The sequence below is a fragment of the Trichechus manatus genome, unplaced genomic scaffold (assembly GCF_000243295.1).
Source record: "Trichechus manatus latirostris isolate Lorelei unplaced genomic scaffold, TriManLat1.0 scaffold00051, whole genome shotgun sequence".
NCBI classification, from domain to species: Eukaryota; Metazoa; Chordata; class Mammalia; order Sirenia; family Trichechidae; genus Trichechus; species Trichechus manatus.
The window spans coordinates 13284662-13304800 of NW_004443987.1; the positions used below are offsets into that span (position 1 = coordinate 13284662).

The window sequence follows — 20139 nt, forward strand, 5'->3', positions numbered from 1 at the left end:
CCTTCCAAGACCTCATCCTATGTGAAGTATTCATTCTGTTGTACTGAGTATGGTATATACTCTGTAAGTTCTGAGAGTCATTTCAGCAAATTAATTGAACTCAAAGGGGCAGTGGGAGCCAGAATGTCAGAAAGTAAGGGTGTCAAGTGGATTCCTGAGCTTGTGGCTGGTATCTTGATGGAGTAGTAGGAAACCAGCCCCAAATTTGTGGCCAGCAGTTTAGAAAGTTGAGGTCTCATGTGCACTCCCTATAATTGTGGCTGGTGCCTGCCTATTTGACTATCTGAAGGACAGTGTCCTTTTAACTTGTGAGCTCTGATCTAGCTCCAGGTGTTAGCCACCAAGGCAGATGGTGATGAGGATGGAGAAGTGGGAAGGTGAGGACTGTATCAATTTCCACATTTGGGGGATTGGATTCACTCTGCACACTCACCGTGGCAATGCACTGCAAATATGGGTGGATTAACTATCACTAACTCATTGAAACAATGAAAAGTTTAAGAGAAGCAGAGATGAAATAACTGTCAGTAAACCATTTAGCAAAGCAGGGATGGACTGTAGAGTAACTGTTGAGGTTATATAAGATAGTATATGTTTTTCCCATTGCCATCAGGTCGATTCTGAATCTGACTCATAGCGACCCTACAAGACAGAATAGAACTAACTGCCTCATAGTTTCCAAGGCTGTAATCTTTATGGGAGCAGACTGCCACATCTTTCTCCTGCAGAGCTACTGGTGGCTTTGAATTACTGACTCTTCAGTTACCAGCTGAGTCCTTAACCCCTGCAGCACCAGGGTTCCTTGGTTTATGTTTAATTATAGCTATATCTATACAGATATCTAATTAAGACACTATTCCTTTAGGTGAAAGAAAAAGAATACAAAAATAATTGTTTCACCAAATTCCATAGTTTCCTGGTAAAATGAAGAGATTATTTTGTAAAGTGCCATTTTTACACTCAGTAATACCCAAATAAGGCCAGTCACTATTCTGTGGGGTTGGCAGAACATTAACTCAGGGAAGAGTCAAATTTTACCTCAAACTCTTAGTCTGCATATGAGATTACTATCTGCAAAACAGCCACAAAACAAGTGGAGAAAAATTGCAAATAACTTTATATTACTTAAATTTCCCATAGGATAATTATATTTCTATAGACAAGTATAGCTCAAAAAGGCTTTTCTATTATAATAAAAATCAGATTTCTAAGCGTTAGAGGGATTAACACCTTAGTTCTATTAATCTGATTATCTCACACATAAACTAGTTGTCTATGTGAGAATTCTAGCTATATAAAATCCTTTCATTATACCAATTTGATATTTAGTCCTAAACATCAGATGAAGGACTGAGCCAAAATTTCAGACACCTAGATATGCCTGAAAACTCACGGCAGAATTTCTGGAGAAAACAAGATTTCCAAGAAATGTTAAGAATCCTAAGTACTACAGATGGATAAACTTGTTCACCTTATAAAGAAGTCAGCCAACAATGGTTCAACTGTTGCTGCTGCTGTTGGTTGTTCTCTAGCAAATCACTGAACCCAAAGGGACAGTGGGAGCCAGCAGGTGAGAAAGTAAGAGTGTCATGTGAAATCCTGAGCTTGCAGATGGCATCCTGAAAGGGTAGTGGGAAACCAGCCCCAAATTTGTACATAAGGCCACCCATGTGTACAGATTAGAAATGCTCCATAGGGTTTTCAAGGCTGTAATCTTTCAGAAACAGATCACTGGGCCTGTCTTCTGAGGTGCCTCTGGGTGGATTCGAACCGTCAACTTTTTGGCTAGTAGTCCGGTGCTTAACTATTTGTGCTACCGAGCTAAGTGCCATATAGCCCATCACCAATGAGGAAATTTTCACTTTTTCAGGCCCGTGAGTACTTCTAGTTAAAGGTGCATTCCATGTCATTGCTATGGTTCCAAAGGATTAAATATGACAGGATACATTAGGGAGATGCAAATCAAAATCACAATGAGATACGATTTCACACCCATTAGGATAGCAATGATCAAAAAAATGGAAAACGTTAGGTTTTGGTAAGGTTGTGGAGAAACTGAAACCCTCACTCATTGCTGGTGGGAATGTAAAATGGTACAGCACTGTGAAAAACATTTTGGCAGTTCCTCAAAAAGTTCAACATAGAACTACCATATGACACAGCAATTCCACTCTTAAGTATGTATGCAAAAGACCTGAAGGCAGCAACATGAACAGACACATGTACACCAATGTTCGCTGCAGCACTATTCACAACAGCCAAAAGGTGGAAACAATCGAAATGCCCATCACCTGATAAATGGATAAACAAAATCTGGTATATCCATACAGCCGGATTTTACTCAAACATAAAGAATAAAGTCCTGATGCATCTCACAACATGGATGAACCTAGAAAACATTATGCTAAGTGAAATAAGTAAGTCACAAAAGGGCAAATGCTGTATGATCTCACTTACATAAAATAAGCAGATACATAAAAACCAAAAATTATTAGTGGTTCCCAGGGGTGGGATTTATGGATAACACTGTGAAGAATGGAAATTCCAAAACACTTAAGTGGAGCCTATACATATATAAATCAACAGGCAGTCTCTTGAACAGAACAAGGGGATACCGTGTGGTTTAAAATCGGAGAAGGGGTGAGGCAGGATTGTATTCTCTCACCATACTTATTCAATCTGTATGCTGAGACAAATACTCTGAGAAGCTGTACTATATGAAGGAGAACTCAGCATCAGAATTGGAGGTACTCTCATTAACAACTTGCGGTATGTAGAAGACATGACCTTCCTTGGCAAAACTCAAGATGACTTGAAGTACTTACTGATAAAGATAAAAGCCTTCAGTATGGATTATACCTCAACATACAAAAAAAAAAAAAAAATCCTCACGACTGGATCAATAAGCAGCATCATGATAAATGGAGAAAATACTGACGTTTCAACAATTTAATTTTACCTGGATGGACAATCAATGCCCATGGAAGCAGCACTCAAGAAATCAAATGAAGTATGATATTAGGCAAACCTGTAAAAGACCTCTTAAAACTGTTAAAAAGCAAAGATGTCACTTTGAGGACTAAGGTGCACCTGTCCCAAACCATGCTATTTTCAATCACCTCATATGAATGTGAAAGCCGGACAACGAATAAGGAAGACAGAAGAATAACTGACGTATTTGGGTTATGGCGTTGGTGAAGAATATTGAATATACCACGGGCTGCCAGAAGAAAGAACAAATCTGTCTTGGAGGAAGTACAACTAGAATGCTCCTTAGAAGAGTGGATGTTGAGACTTTACCTCATGTACTTTGGAGGAGGGACCGATCCCTGGAGAAGGACATCATGCTTGGTAAAATAGAGAATCAGCTAAGAAGAGAAATACCTTCAAGGAGATGAACTGACACAGTGGCTGAACATTGGGCTAAAACACAGCAAAGATTGTGAGGATGGCACAGGACCGGGAAATGTTTCCTTCTGCTATACATGGAATCACTGTGAGTTGGAGTAGACTCAAGGGCACCTAACAACAATCAAGAGTGGGAGTGAAAAAGAAAGAGTTTTTATTTAGGGTGCAATGGATATATGTTAACGGTGGTAGAATAATTTGGAAAAGGATAGAGAGAATGGCTGCACAACTTGAAGAACGTAATCAACGTCACTGAATTATCCATGCAGAAATTGTTGAAATGATGTATGTTTTGTTGTGTATATTTTCACCACAATAAAAAAAATGATAGGATGGTCATTGCTACTTCTTCAAACTGAAGAGCTCTAGACAGGTTTTAGAATGTAGCATAAAGATGTATTTGATTGGGTGAAATAATGTTGAAGAAAATGGTATGGCTGTCTGCAGCTGGTCCCTTAGGAATGACATTCCCAACATTAAAACTGCAAGATTTAAATGCCTCCTAAAACATGCAAAATTTGTTAAATACTTAAGTTCTAGAGAAAAAGCAGTGTGAGATCACTCAATGAAGGAGAGAATGAAATAATAAACTTTAGAATATTACAATCTTATTGTGTATTCAACCAAGGAACGTAGCCTTCGTCTTATATTTATTTATTGAAGGTAGCTGAATTCCTAGGAGTTAACTGAATATTCATTAGTTTGTAACTAAACATGATTATATTTTTCAGCTTTTTGATAGCTACATACAGTGTCATATCCATCTATGTAATCATTCAGTGACTGAAATAAAGTACTGTTTAACTAAAAGTAATATATAAAGTTCTACACTTTATTTATAATCCATTAAATTCTTATTCTAAAATTTTGCATCACTTTGTTCTTCTGGTAACAATTTACTTCATTATTTTTATTATTTGACAGCAAAACTCTTCATGTCCCACTGTCTTAAGGATTCAGAATATTTGTTCTGCTATATTCCCCTGGACCAAACTATTTTAAATGGATACTTCTAAGCTAACTACTGTCCTCAGAGGATATCCTGACCCCATCATAAACCAAGAAAACACACTAGCATCCATGAAAAGTTTGTTCTAGTAAATTTACTGCTTGTACTTTACTATGCTATTGAAAAATATATTTAAAACCTATTTAGTATGATTAAAAATCAAAAATTAAAATGTGTTATTACATATCTATACCACAAAATCCACTGCAAAGATAATCACGACTGACTTATGAGAAAAGGGATAGGAAAATTAAAAGTTCTCTCTGTAAAAAAGAAAACACATGAGAGGAAATTTAATTTTTTAAATGGTATATGAATGAGATGCAAATACAGCAATTCCAGATGGTAGAAGCTGTGTATACATATTAGCAGTATCATAGTCATATGGAGGGCCAGAAGGATGCAAAGACAAACAAATAAAAGGTGACATTTGAGTCAAGAGATAATCTAAATAAGGTAAATGGAAGATTTTTCTTTTCAAATTGAACTAGGTCCAGAAATAAATGTGGAGCCAGTGGCATTGATTGAGAAAGAGAATAATGCTGTCATATTTTTTCTCTGGATACATACATAAAATATGTATGAAAAACTAAATTTGGGTTGTAAAATAAGCTTTTTAAGAAGTATAAAGCATCAGAGTTTAAAAAAAATTGAGGAAGGCTATAATTAATCTTAAACTATAGAGTAAAACCAATACCACGGCTTACAGAACACTTCTTCAAGGAGTTTGGCAAAAAAATTATACATTTTTCTTACTTCATTAATTCTTACAATATCCTTGCCTGTTAGATAAGGACAATTTTAATATTCTCCACGATATAGGAGAGGAAATGGAGGCATAGATAAAAGAGTTTTAGAATCAAGATAATAGAAAGAATCATGCACTTACCACTTCAAGGGTGGGAATTATCATCGATATCAAAGAATTTTGATTTCCATTTTCAAATGAGTTTTCAGGTAAATGTGGACAAAATTGTTACTGCCATTATTGCAGATCTAATAACAAAAACCAGGTTCCTCTGCCCTGGTTCCACAAATGGACACCCCAGGCACTGCAGCCCCTGGTCTATGCCTGCAGCTCCCTAAGACGTTGTCTCCCCTGGCTCCACCTTCAGGACCCCATCTTGCTGGGACAATAAGCTCATTCCCCCCTCCTCAAGGATACACCGGAGAAAGTGAGGCCACCTGCCAACCCCACAACAGTCCTCACCTCCGTTTAGCCCTGGAATTTAATAGTAGGAAAGAGTTACAACCTTTCTGGGAATTCGGCATCCGCAAGGAATGGGGTCAAGACAAGAGACCAGAACCTTCCCTGGACAATGGGAAATCCAGAACACTTAACTGTGCTCATGAGGGACCTGTACATAGATCAAGAAGCAGTCATTCGGACAGAATAAGGGGATACTGCATGGTTTAAAGTCATGAAAGGTGCACGTCAGGGTTGTATCCTTTCACTATACTTATTCAATTGGTATGCTGAGCAAATAATACGAGAAACTGGACTATATAAAGAAGAACGGGGTATCAGGATTGGAGGAAGACTCATCAACAACGTGCGTTATACAGATGACACAACCTTGCTTGCTGCAAGTGAAGAGGACTTGAAGCACTTACTGATGAAGGTCAAAGACTACAGCCTTCAGTATGAATTACACCTCAACGTAAAGAAAACAAAAATTCTCACAAATGGACCAAAAAGCAACAGCATGATAAACGCAGAAAAGATTCACATTGTCAAAGATTTCATTTTACTTAGATCCACAATCAACGCCCATGGAAGCAGCAGTCAAGAAATCAAACGACGTATTGCATTGGAAAAATCTGCTGCAAAAGACCTCTTTCAAGTGTTAAAAAGCAAACATATCACTTTAAGAACTACGGTGCACCTGACCTAAGTGTTTTCAGTCGCCTCATATGCATGCGAAGGCTGGTAAATGAATAAGGAAGACCGAAGAACTGACGCCTCAGAGTTATGGTGTTGGCAAAGAATATTGAACATACCATGGACTGCCAAAAGAAAGAAAAAGTCTATCTTAGAAGCAGTACAGCCAGAATGCTGCTTAGAGGCAAAGGTAGCAAGATTTCATCTCACATACTTTGGACATGTTATCAGGAGGGACCGGTCCCTGGAGAAGGACATCATGCTTTGCAGAGGATCAGCAAAAGAGAGGAAAACCCTCAACGAGATGGACTGACACGGTGGCCGCATCAATGAGCTCAAGCATAACAAAGATTGTGAGGACAGCGAAGGATTGGGCAGTGTTTCATTTTGTTGTACACAGATCACTATGAGTGGGAATCAACTTGACGGCACCTAACAATAGTAACAAACTATAACATCATAGCTTAATGAACGTATTCTGCAAAAATCTACTAAAAGTAGATTTAGAAAATTTAACTTTTTCTGAGACTACAAAGACTTAAAATAATTCTATATTCTTAAAGGCAGCATGGCCAATTCAAAATAAAATTTTTTTTATATAATAAATGTTTTTCTTCCTTACTATCATTAGTGTAAAAACATACTCCCTATAATGCCTGTTATTATACTCCTTGGGGACAGTGAATATTTTTCAAACATATTTTTATCCCTCAAGACTTTCTACATTAGGTACTCATTAAGTTTGTGTTAAATTTGGATTAGTGGAATTAGACTAAGATACTAGTTAGTACTCAGTTACTGTTAAAACTAAGACAACATTTAGTAGAACAGCTTTCAATTCATTAGAATTTTACTTCATTCTACTGGAGAAGTTTAAAGTAATAGACTTCATTATACAAAATAAGCAAGAGGATGAGAAATGTTCCATGACAATGCCTTGTATAAAATAAAACTCCTGATTAAATGAGATCTAAAGAGCAAAGTTAAATTAGGTTAGATAAACCAAAACTTCATTTTATAATATTCATCTTTTTAAACTCCTTGTTTTGTTTCATGAAACAAAATTTACAATTACCATTTTAAATAAGTCTTTTCTCTATACTTTTGTACTTTTTTTAGCTTACTAGCAAGTATAGAGATGTGTATATGTAGCAATTAAAATATAATATCATTAAACAATCTTCCACTCTATTAAAAAAATAAGCACTAGGTTTCTTATCACTGGTCATCTAGAATTACCTCTTCCACAGCAAATGGAAAATATATGAACAGTTATTTTTTTATTGTCCTAGTTGCTACAAGACACACATATGAACCTGTGTGTGTGTGTGTGTGTGTGTGTGTGTGTGTGTGATTATTTCATTTATCAAAGCTGTCCACAGGGTCAGCCTAGAGACGGAGTCAAGTCTAGCAAGAGACTGCCAGTATCAGGAGCGCTGTAAGCAAAAAATCAGTGAGAAAAGGACATTTCAAATATTGTTAAGATATTTTAGCTCTATGTTTTTAATTAAATTGAATCCCATACATCCCATCCGATCCAATGTCGTCGAGTCGATTCAGACTCATAGAGACCCTATAGGACAGAAAACTGCCCATAGGGTTTCCAAGGCTGTGTAAATCTTTACAGAAGCAGATTGCCAATCTTTCTCCCACAGAGCAGCTGTTGGGTTTGAACTGCCGACATTTTGGTTAGCAGCAGAGGGCTTTTACCACTGTGCCACCAGGGTTCCTTCAGTATATCCCATCCTCCGAAAATTCTACCTGCATTCATAAACTAGAGATACTTCAAGAAGGATCTAATAAAATGTAATTTGTGGCCAAAACAATTTATTTGATATATTATGCTATTGTATTATTTAGTTTTTCATACTTCCTAGATTGATATTATGAAGATGGCTGTAAGCTGATAAATGTGAAGGAAGAAGAATATTAATTTCTTTAGCATTTGATTTGTAAGTGAGAGCTCTTTTTCATGTGCATTTCATATTTTTTGCTAAAGAAAAAATTCTTGAAAAACTGGTCAAATTCACATATCTTGGTAAAAGCATACTGCTATATATTTTATAGATCAAATTTAAACAAGATCAGACAGCTTCCCCCAGAAAGACCTTATTACTTTTATCATTATTTCTGATACAAGGACATCAAAAGCTTTACCAATCCTTTAAATTTTTTTTTATCTAAATTGAATGCTTCAGTTCACTAAGAGTGTGCCATCACAGCACAGAGTGTTGTTCTATAATTAATGTAAAGCAGTGTAGACAAAAAGAACAATTTATTCCAAACTACCTACATTAGGGCATTTATTACTTACTTGTTAACATTGATCAGCATTATGGAAGTGAAATCGATCTGTGTAACCAAATCTCATATTTCCATTAAAGAGTTCTATATCAAATAACTTTAAGTTTTGTATAAATATATTTTTTTATCTTAGGTTCAAAGTTATTTCTTTTGGCAGACAAAAATCTAGCATCAAAATGATGTTTATTTAGACAGTGAACAACGGAGTAACAGGTCAATAAATCTTCATTTAATAAAAACTAACATAGAATTTAGCAGTACTTCTTATCAGTCTAAGAGGCATGATGTAAGTAAATTAATGGAAACACACTGGTTCTTCAGAATCTCAATTTAAAACTTTTAGAATTGTGCTATCTAAATTGTTCAACATATATGTTTTCCATGAGACTATTAATAACAAGTGCATTTAACTAAAGGCATTAGTGAGCTATGAATATTAACCAGGACTCTCATAATAGTAATGAAGTCAAAAGTTACTTAATCCTATTAGTGTCACACTCTAATTTTAATAAGATCTGACAGCATTAATAAAGGTCCATTTAGGAAGAGAATGAGTTTTATGTTGTCATTTATCCCCACAGGAGGTGCACTTTGATAATAACCCCCAGCTTTCCGGGACCTAACAGTCATTAGCATTTGATTGTCTTCTCTTTTGCTTTTTAGCACAGCTCAAAAATACATTAATATGCACATCATAGAATTCATAGATCATAAAATCAAGTAATCTTAAGAGTTGAAAGGGTGAACTTTGAAGTAAGAGAGTCCAATTCCTTAATTTTATATATGAAAAATGAGGAAATGACTGTATCCAAAACTCTTCTGAGCCTCTTGGAGGCAAATAAGCTTTCTAAAATAGTTATACACATTTTTTTGTTACAGCATAATCTGCCTGCAAAGATGTTACCCACCACTTCAAGCTATGATTACAAAAGATAGAGAAATATTACTTCCTTCACAGTAATAAATTCACTTCATTCTTGGCAATCTGAATCAAGATTACTAAATCTAATTCTAGATGATATTTTCATAACTTGGATTTTCTAGCCCCAGATTTCAAAACAAATCTAATTCTAACCTAAGCTTCATAAGTCCAAGTCCAGCTCTTGATCAATGGGGAAAATGGTCAGCGCTCATTTAGTTTTTAAAGCAAAGAGCAAACACATCTTGTTTTACTTAAAATAGAAACAAGGGCCTAAAAACCTTGACTATGTGAAAGAACTCCTCCCCAGATTTTTTTTTTTTTTAGTTTGATGGAAAAGATGAGAATGCCTCATGGGATTGGCAGAAACAAGTGAAGGTGTTGGGCAGGATCACCAATGTGAGAAAAATGTGATCTTTGTGCTTGATCATCACAAACTATCAACCTGGAAACACTGTCATGCCTGCCTCAAGGGAACCAATCAGTGCACTGTCACTGGGCTAGTACAGGAATTTTATTGCTGATATATGTGAGGAAAGATGGAAAGATGAAGTAGAAAATGAAGACATATGTAACATCATTCCATACAGTAATTTCCCCTGAGTTCCAACCATGGGGAGAAGTAGGTTCCTGTGGTTTACATACATAACCTGAGTCAGATTGGGTGCTTGAGGGATATTTCTATTTATGAAAATGTTAGCTCCCCTGCCAACATGACCTGGAATATTAAAAAGACCTTTATAAATAACAGGCCATTTGAATAATTAAGTGAAAGTTAAAAAGATACTGTCATTGCCTACTCCTGGCCAACAGCTCTATCAGACATTGCAAGGCTTCAGTGGCCCTTGAATATTAATGTATTTTCAGGATAGAGAGCCAACATTAAGAGAAAATCATATAAAAATATCTGTAGGAATTCTTGTAACATCACAACTTTACTTGAAACAACAGGGAGAAGAGATTTCACTTCTAGTTTTTGTTTTTTTTTTTTTTTTTTTTTTTTGTCAACCAACATCAAGAACTCAAATAGATTAATCTTTTTCACTTTGGAGAGTAACCTGATCTTTTGCAAAGTTGAAAATTAACCTTACTAAGGTCACACAGATAAGTTTTATTTTAACTGGCTTTTCTGTTTACCAAGCAGAATCACTTGATAATCACTTCACTCTTTCATTTCTCATTTTCTCTTTTTTTCTTCTTTCACTTCCTTTCTCTGGTATCATGAACTTCTGCCCTCAAGGTTATCTGTCTGTGGATGTATGGAATATGAGAGTCAGAAGACCCTATTCTGGATCCCAACTCATTTACTAGCCATATGATCATAAGAGATAGGACATTATCTCTCTGAAACTTATTTTCCAAATATTTGAAATAGGGGATGATAATACTTTCCCAGTTTATGCTAAAGCATACCTAAAAGACACACAAACAGAATTAAATTAGTCAAAGTTTCCAAAGAAAATATTATACCGGTAAGTTTTAAATCTCATGAAACTTTATATTATATACATTTTGGATAAATTTAGTAAATATTTTCTACCACTCCCTTTATTTGCAGTTAATATAGAATTGTCAATAGCAGGACCCCTTATTTATCTATAAATTGACTTATTTTCCCTAGAAATATTCTCTATATCTCCCTCTTTTCTCCATTTGTTATCTGAATATTCACATAAATTTTATATTACCCTAGTTAGGATAAAATAACTGCAACTTTGCTATCCTTGTCTATTCAACAAAAGTAGAGCAAATTAGTATTAATTAAATGCTCATCCTATTGTGCAGGACAAAGGGTCTTTTAAAAGAAACTATTGTGGATGGCCTACTTACTTTCAAATTGTAAAAGCCACTAATGATTATGGATGGATCATAACATGTTTCATTTCTTTCCTTATTTTCTAACTCCACTCCCCCAGCATACATACCACATTTATGACATGGCCTTTTTATAAGTCAAAAGTACACACACTTAACATGATCCATGTCATGGCCCTCTGCATGCCCAGGGCTATGCTTTGTGTTTCATTCTCGTTATTTTTAACAAGCAGTCAGGACAGTATTTGTGCATGGGACCATACAAATGCCCCTTTACTTTAGGTACATCACACAGTTCATTTAAGGTTTATCACACATTGTAAAGCAAAAAGGCATTTTAGGGCATTTCTATTTCTAAGACTTATCTAAGGACTTCTAGTGAGCCTATCTTTTTGTCATTTGCTGACAGTCTTTCAAAGAAAGTCAAATGAAAACATGTTTTAACAAAGCTAAAATTATGCCAGTATGTTTATTTGTTTTATCTGAATTAGTTCAGCTTTCAAGACAATTCAGAAATTTCTTGGAAATTCATTAAGCTTCCCTGAGGGAAACCCGACAAAATTATTCCTGAGTAAAGAACTGTATTTTAAACAAAGCATTTGTCAAGGAGAGGCCCTATTACTAATACCCAATTTATATTTTGTAAGGTCTCATTTTTATTTTACGTTTTAATATATTTTTCCAAAGAAAGTGTTTTTCTTTCTTTAGGTTGTGCTGTCCAATATAATAGCCACTAGTAACATGAGGAGCCCTGGTGGCACAGTGGTTAAAGCGATCATCTCCTAACTGAAAGGTGGGTGCTTCCAAACCACCAGCGGCTCCTCAAGAAAGATGTAGCAGTCTGTTTCCGTAGAGATCTACAGCCTTGGAAACCCTATGTCACTATGACTCAGAACAGACTCGATGGCAGTGGGTTTGGGTTTGGTTTTGGTTTTAGTAACATGTGAAGAAGCCCTGGTGGCGCAATGGTTAAGCACTTAGCTACTAACAAAAAGGTTGGCGGTTCAAACCCACCGCGTGGCTCAGCGGGAAAAAAGACCTAGCGATCTGCTCCGGTAAAATTCACATGCTAGGAAAACTATGGTACAGTTCTACTCTGTCGTATAGGGTCATTATGAGTTGGAATCACCTCAAAGGCACCCAACAGTCACATGTGGTTATTAAAATTAAAAAAATAAAAATTTCAGTTCCTTAGCAGTACTAGCCACTTCTCTGCGTGCAATAGCTACACGGGGTTAGTGGATGCTAAACTGGATATCATATATTATAGAAAGTCCATCGTTACAGGAAGTTCTATTGGACAACACTGCTTTAGAAATAACACCCTCTCTGCTATACAATGGAAACCCTGGTGGCGTAGTGGTTAAGAGCTATGGCTGCTAACCAAAAGGTCGGAAGTTCGAATCCACAAGATGCTCCCTGGAAACTCTATGGGGCAGTTCTACTCTGTCCTATAACGTCTCTTTGACTCGGAATGGACTCCACGGCATTGGGTTTTTTGCTATACAAGTGATTATTTAAAATGATAAGCTTTTAGTTGCAATTCACATTTCTATAAACAAATGTTTTAAATCTTCTCATAAATTTTCAGTACAGTTGTATCTACTCTATTGTTGTTATTAGCTGCCATCCAGTTGGCTCCTGACTCATGGGGACCTCATGCACAAGGGAACAAAACGCTAATAGTTCCTGCCCCATACCCATGATTGGTTGTGGACCTGACCATTGTTATCCACAGGGTTTTCATCGGCTGATTTTCAGAAATAGTTCACGGGGCCTTTATTCCTACTCTGCCTTAGTCTGCAAGCTCCACTGAAATTTGTTCAGCGTCATAGCAACACACAAGCCTCAACTGACAGATACGTGGTAGCTGTGCATGAGGTGCTTAGCCTGGGAGTTGGAACTGGGTCTCCCGCATGGAAGGTGAGAATTCTACCACTGAACCACCAACGCCACTCAAGTACACTTAGTTCCTACTCTTCCCAATTCTGCCCCTCTGGTATTTATGTAATCATCCTCATGTTATGATCGAAGAAACTAAAGCTCGGAAAGATTAAGCTGGAGGTGGTATGACTACTCAGCGTTAAACACAAAACTGAGATCCGTATCATCTGGTCCCTGAATATTTTTCCATTTCATCAAACATGGTGGTATCAATACATGGGCCTTAACTAAAATTGTTCATTTATAAACCAACTATTCCTTCTCTGTTTCTACTTCTCATACTCACAAACAAGTCTGTACTTCACTTGAATTTGTTAAGAGTTATGTTGCCATTCATTCCTGAATGTATTTATAAACAAATACATCCTTACAACATATATGCATCAGTTGAGCAATTTTCCAACATTATACAGCCTCCATGTCCAAACATTCAAGATGACATAATTCAGACTAACTTATTTATATGTTCTTTAAATATTTTTTAACATTGGTCATTATATCAATTATACTCTGGCATAATCAGAAAATATTATAAATTATTAACAATATAAATATTAACAATAAATGTGAAAATCCCACTGGTCCTATCTATATTAAATCTGCATATTTGTTTTTTTATGGATTTTCCAAAATCATTCAAGTAGATTGTACTAGTTCATGTGTCCAAATCTGAGTTTCCTACTACTCTACATGCCAAGTAAGTAAGCAAGAAGAGTCATGCATTCACTTGATAAATGCGACGCTTCTGCCCATATTTTGAAGAACACCAAATATACCATCTATTCCTCCCTCTGCCATCCTGACCCCCAGGACCCAAATCAAGTCAGAACATGTTCTTCAAATTCACTGATTAGTTTTGCTAAAAAGATTACTTCCCTTTGATAGTAAATGGATACTGTTTCTTTAAAGGTTGTACCAAAATGAACATCTTTAACATTAAGAACACATTGTCTAAAAGTTAATGTCACCTTGATGATTCAGGAGACACTTAAAGATCTTACCCTGGTTTGAAATTATCATGATAAATATCATTATTCTATATATGTGCAGAAATGCTAGTAATAAAGACTGTTCAAAACACTCCAAAGAAATCTGGCATCTTTTCAAATGAAAGATAAAGCTTTTTTTTAAATCTAAAATAACCATTTATAAAAATTGATGTATTTGTGAATTCATTCTTAACATTTTTGCTTGTTTAGGTCAAGTCTGTGGCAGAATCGTGACTAGGCAGGTTAAGACTAAGATATTGAGCAAGATACTGATTTTTAAGTAGTAGTGCAGACCAATTTGTCTGACCCCTATAATAGTTAAAGGAAACAAACAACTGTTTGCAAATGACTATTATATCAAACAAATATAATCTCTACACAATTGCAAACATTGCATTGATCAATTTTCTCTACTAAGCTTTGGTTAAACTTAGTAAAACTGGGGTTGTTTGCTCAATGTTTGAAGTATACTGAGATCCTTTTTTTTTTTTTGTCCTTAAAAAATGAGATGTCTTCACAAAGGAAAGATCAGTCCAAAGGACTAACAGACCACAACTACAGTGGCCTCCACCAGACTGAGTCCAGTACAAGTAGATGGTGCCCATCTACCACCACTGACTGCTCTGACAGGGATCACAATAGACGGTCTCGTACAGAGCAGCAGAAAAAAGTAGAACAAAATTCTAACTCAAAAAAAAAAAGAACAGACTTAACTGGCCTAACAGAGACTGGAGAAACCCAGAGAGTGTAGCCTCTGGACACCCTTTAAGCCCAGTAATGAAGTCACTCCGGACGTTCACTTTTTAGCCAAAGATTAGACACACCCATAGGACAAAATGAGACTAAAGGGGCACACCAGCCCAGGGGCAAGGGCTAGAAGGCAGGAGGGGACAGGAAAGCTGGTAATAGGGAACCCAAGGTAGAGAAGGGAGACTACTGACATGTCATGGGGTTGTTAACCAATGCCATAATACAATATATGTACTGTTTAATGAGAAGCTAGTTTGTTCTATAAACCTTCATTTAAAATTCAATAAAAAAAACAGAAGCCAAAAAAAAAGAGATGTTTTCAATAAAAAGTTTTAAAAACTCACCTTAATTAGTTGGTAGTTTTGCACTCCATTTATTCCTATGTCAGGATCAATGGCCGCTGGAAGAGCATATCGGGAATTTATAGCTGAGTTCTCCGGAATTGATATGTTGATAACCGTTGCTGGGAATAATGGCGCATTATCATTTATGTCTTCTATCAGAAAACGTATCTTTACCAGTCTAAATATTTCATCCGGCAAAACGGCAACCTCCACTTCATAAAAGCAACGAGCATCTACCAAGATACCAGCACATAACTTCTCACGATCAATGCGAGCACCGGTAGTGAAGATTTCACCAGTACCCTCTTCAATCCGAATCAGTGGCACATCCCCAGTCTTGTACACTAGCTTGAACTGCATGGGAGATGTCAAGGACTTGTCTGGAATTAGCGACAAGTTAAGGTCTTTCAGCAAGTCCCCTATCAGGACGTTTTCTGGCATTTCTTCTCTGACGGTGTAGTTTTTCTCCTGGGCGCCAGACTGAAACACGACGCATGCTAACAGGACCGCAAATATATACGTCCCGGACAACAAGTCCATACCAGGCACGATTGTGACGGTTCTCTGTATCAACCCACAGAAAACTAACAAAAAGAAAAAAAGAAAGAAAGAGTAGAAGAAGGAGAGGGGACAGGAAGAGAAAGAAGAAGATGAAGAAAAAGAAGAATTATTAAGAAACCAATGATAAACATGCATGTTAACTACATGCTCAGCTTTAAATTAAAATCATTAAATGAAATATTACCACAATGGACAATGTTAACTCCTGACAAATTTGTGTTGAATCTAATATTATCCATTTTTACATTAAGATGAAATATAATAGCAAGATACCTACAGTAATTAAAAAGAATTTAGAAAAGTGTCCACATTAATGAAATATAAAATAATATCTCTTAAAATACCAAGATAGTTAAATGTTATAAAAGTAGTTCAAAATATTTAATTCAATAGTTAAGAAAAGGTAAAGAGATACTTGTTATTTTTTGCTGTAATATGGATCTTGATGCAATTCTATTGGCAATGGATGTTTTACTCAACATTCGTAAGTTCAGTTCTGGGCATCAAAATGTAAAAATAATCTAGATAAAAGGAGACCAAAACTTAGGACATACGAGGGACTTCAAACATTTGGATTGGGGAGCAAAAGTCCTTTTGGAGAGGAGAGGGGTTGATATGATAAATGCCTAAACATGGGAAGAACTAGCACATGGAAAAAGGATTAAAGTTTTGCTTTCCTTGGATAAGAGGAACAAGAATAGATATAAATTACTGGGAGGTAACTCGCAGATCAACATAAAGAACCGCCTATTAGAGCATAATAAAAACAGAAAAGTTTTAAGGAGGTAGTGAAGGCCACATCTTTGAGGGTACTGTTATAGAAGCGGGATCACCAGTTTGGATCTACAAATGAAATTTGTATCATACTGCACTAAACCCTACCAGATGTTACATTTTTATAGTTAAATAGCAGTTAATGTAGCTATAAAGGATTTCAGCAGTTTTAAAAGATCAGTTAACAGATGATCATTTAAAAATCAATTACGGAGGAAAGGTCATGGAAGCTCCATAGACATATCCAAACTCCCTGAGGGACGACTTGCTGGGCAGAAAGCTGTGGGGACCGTGGCCTCGAGGAACATCTAGCTCAATTGGCATAACACAGTTTATAAAGACAATGTTATACATCTACCTTGGTGAGTAGCGTCTGCGAACATAAAAGCCTGTGAGCAGCCATCTAAGATACTCCACTGGTCTCACCCCTTTGGGAGCAAGGAAGAATGAAGAGAACAGGATACAAGGAAAATACCAGTCCAAAGGACTAATGGACCACGGCTACCAAGGCTTCCACCAGACTGAGTCCAGTACAGCTAGATGCTGCCCGGCTACCACCACTGACTGCTCTGACCGGGATCACAACAGAGGGTCCTGGACAGAGCTGGAGAAGGATGCAGAACAAAATTCTAACACACAAAAAAAAGACCAGATTTACTGGCCTGACAGTGACTGGAGAAACACTGAGACTACGGCCCCCGGACATCCTTTTAGCTCAGTGGTGAAGTCACTCCCAACGTTCACCGTTCAGCCTGTGATTGGACAGCCGCATAAAACAAAATGGGACTAATGAGGCACAGCAGTCCAGGGACAAGCACTAGAGCAGGGGGGAACAGGAAAGCTGGTGATAGGGAACCCAAGGTTGAGAAGAGACAGGGTTGACATGTCGTGGGGTTGTTAACCATTGTCATAGGGCAATATGTGTACTGACTGTTTAATGAGAAACTATTTTGTTCTGTAAAACCTCATCTAAAGTACAACAAAAAAGAATTATCTGTGTGAGCTCAAACTGACAGCAGCAAATCAAAAGGTTTGATGGGAAGCCTAGGGGACAGTAAGTTGAAGACAATGGTGATGGAATAATTTGGAAAAGGATAGTGAGAATAGCAGCAAAACTGGAAAAACGTAATCGATGTCACTGAATTGTACATGTAGAAATTTTTGAAATGGTGTATCTTTGGCTATGTATATTTTCACCAAAAAAAAAAAAAAAGGTCCCCCAAGGGCAAAAAGGGAGAGTGCTGACATGTCGTGGGGTTGTTAACAAATGTCATAAAACAATATGTGTACTGACTGTTTAATGAGAAACTATTTGTTCTGTAAACCTTCAACTAAAGCACAATTAAAAAAAAATTAATTACGGAAAAGTATTAATGCATGTAGGTATCTAATTAAGGAAGTTCTCAATATTTATTGGTAATCGATAAAATTAACAAGATTTTAGTAATGGTTCTAAAAACTGGAGAACTTATGACATGATGTAAATAACTTGATACATATATTATACTCTGATTATAATATATCAAATAACTGTCCCACTGCATAACTTCACGTTTTTTGTCTTTCTTTAATAAGTACATGCACATGGTAGTGGTGTTGTTAGTTGCTGTCAAGTCGACTTGGACTCATGGTAACCCCACATATGCAGGATAGAACTGCTCCATAGGGTTTTCATATTCATAAACTTTCAGAAGCAGATCTCCAGACCTATCTTCTTGGATCCCTCTGGGTGGGTTGGAACCACCACCCTTTTGCCAAGTAGTAGAGCACTTAACACGTGCACATACAGGAACACACAAAATTTAACAAAAAGAAAAAAAACTTCCTATTTTCAATCAGCAATATAATAAATGCACTTGTTGCAACAACTGAGATTGTTCAGGTCATGAATAGAATGACGAATGAGCTAGGTAAACATTAAAATCTCATTTTATAAATTACCACAGAATTTTAAAAATATACATTATACATCCAAACATCCTTCTGCATTGAACAATTCATTCCATTTCTAAAACATTTTACCTGTAATAGTGAGCAATGATAATGCTGAAAACATTATCCTAGTAAACAACACAAAAAGCTATTTTCCGTGGCATTGTATTTTTAGCATCATTTGCTCACTGATGAGCACTGGGATTACATAATAAAGAAACCTTCTCAAAATTCAGTCTCTTGTGAATTACTGGCCTTATACTCCTTAATGAATGTGAGAATAAAAATACTCCATTGATAACTGACTATGCATACATATATGTGCTTCTCAGATGCACTGTGAATCTAGGACACCTAGAAAAAATTGAGTGTATAGTGTGTGATTTTATAAATGCCATGCAAACATAAGCAAAAATAAAAATGGGGCAATGGCAATTGGAATTAAAACTACCACTCTATTCTTATCTTACCCTTAGGTATTACACATTATTACAACCGGCAGAATACTACAGACCGTTTTTAAAAAAACATTGTATGCATGTTGCAATATCTCTACACAAGAGGAAAAATTAAGAAAGTGACCTCATTCCAAACAGTCCCCCTCTTCCAATTCCATTCTACATATGCTCTATTCTACCCTTAATAATGCCATTGAATAAAACATTTTAAAATGTGTCTCCTTCCTAAAAATAAGATAAAAGAATTAAAAACAATGAAGAAACTCTAAGAGTTATGTGGGACTAAATCAAGAAAAATAACCTACGAGTGATTGGAGTACCAGAACGGGGGGGGGATACAGAGAGAATTATTGAAGATTTGTTGGCAGAAAACTTCCCTGATATCGTGAAAGATGACAAGAAATCTATCCAAGATGCTCATCGAACCCCAAATAAGGTAGATCCCAAAAGAAAGTCACCAAGACATATTATAATCAAACTTGCCAAAACCAAAGATAATTTTAAGAGCGGCTAGGGATAAAAGAAAAGTCACCTACAAAGGTGAGTCAATTAGAATAAGCTCAGACTACTCAGCAGAAACCATGCAGGCAAGAAGGCAATGGGATGACATATATAAAGCCTTGAAGGAAAAAAATTGCTAGGTAAGAATTAGATATCCAGCAAAGCTGTCTCTAAAATATGATGGCAAAATTAGGGCATTTCCAGATAAATAGAAGTTTAGGGAATTTGCAACAACCAAATCAAAATTACAAGAAATACTAAAGGGAGTCCTCTGGTTAGAAAATCAATTAACATCAGATAACAACAACCCAACACTAGAACACAGGACAGAGCAACCAGATACTGACTCAGATAGGGAAGTCACAAAAATACATCAAAGATAAAACATTGAAAATAGGGAAACAGAGATATCAATATGTAAAAAATGACAACATTAAAACAAAAAAGAGGGACTTAAAAATGTAGACAAAGGTTTTTCATTTGGAGGGGAAGTCAAGGCGATATAAAGAAATAAAAGACTGGTATAAACTTGGAAAAATAGGGGTAAAT

General features: G+C 36.3%; 1 protein-coding gene across 1 annotated transcript in view; it reads right to left on the minus strand.

Annotated features, from left to right (window-relative positions):
- The window catches only part of PCDH11X (protocadherin 11 X-linked), a 944132-nt gene that overhangs the window by 859044 nt on the left and 64949 nt on the right, over positions 1-20139 (minus strand). Inside the window, exon 5 of the mRNA XM_004377548.3 lies at positions 15365-15948. Coding sequence (XP_004377605.2) covers positions 15365-15948 — 584 coding nt within the window. The remainder of the gene's footprint in view (positions 1-15364; positions 15949-20139) is intronic.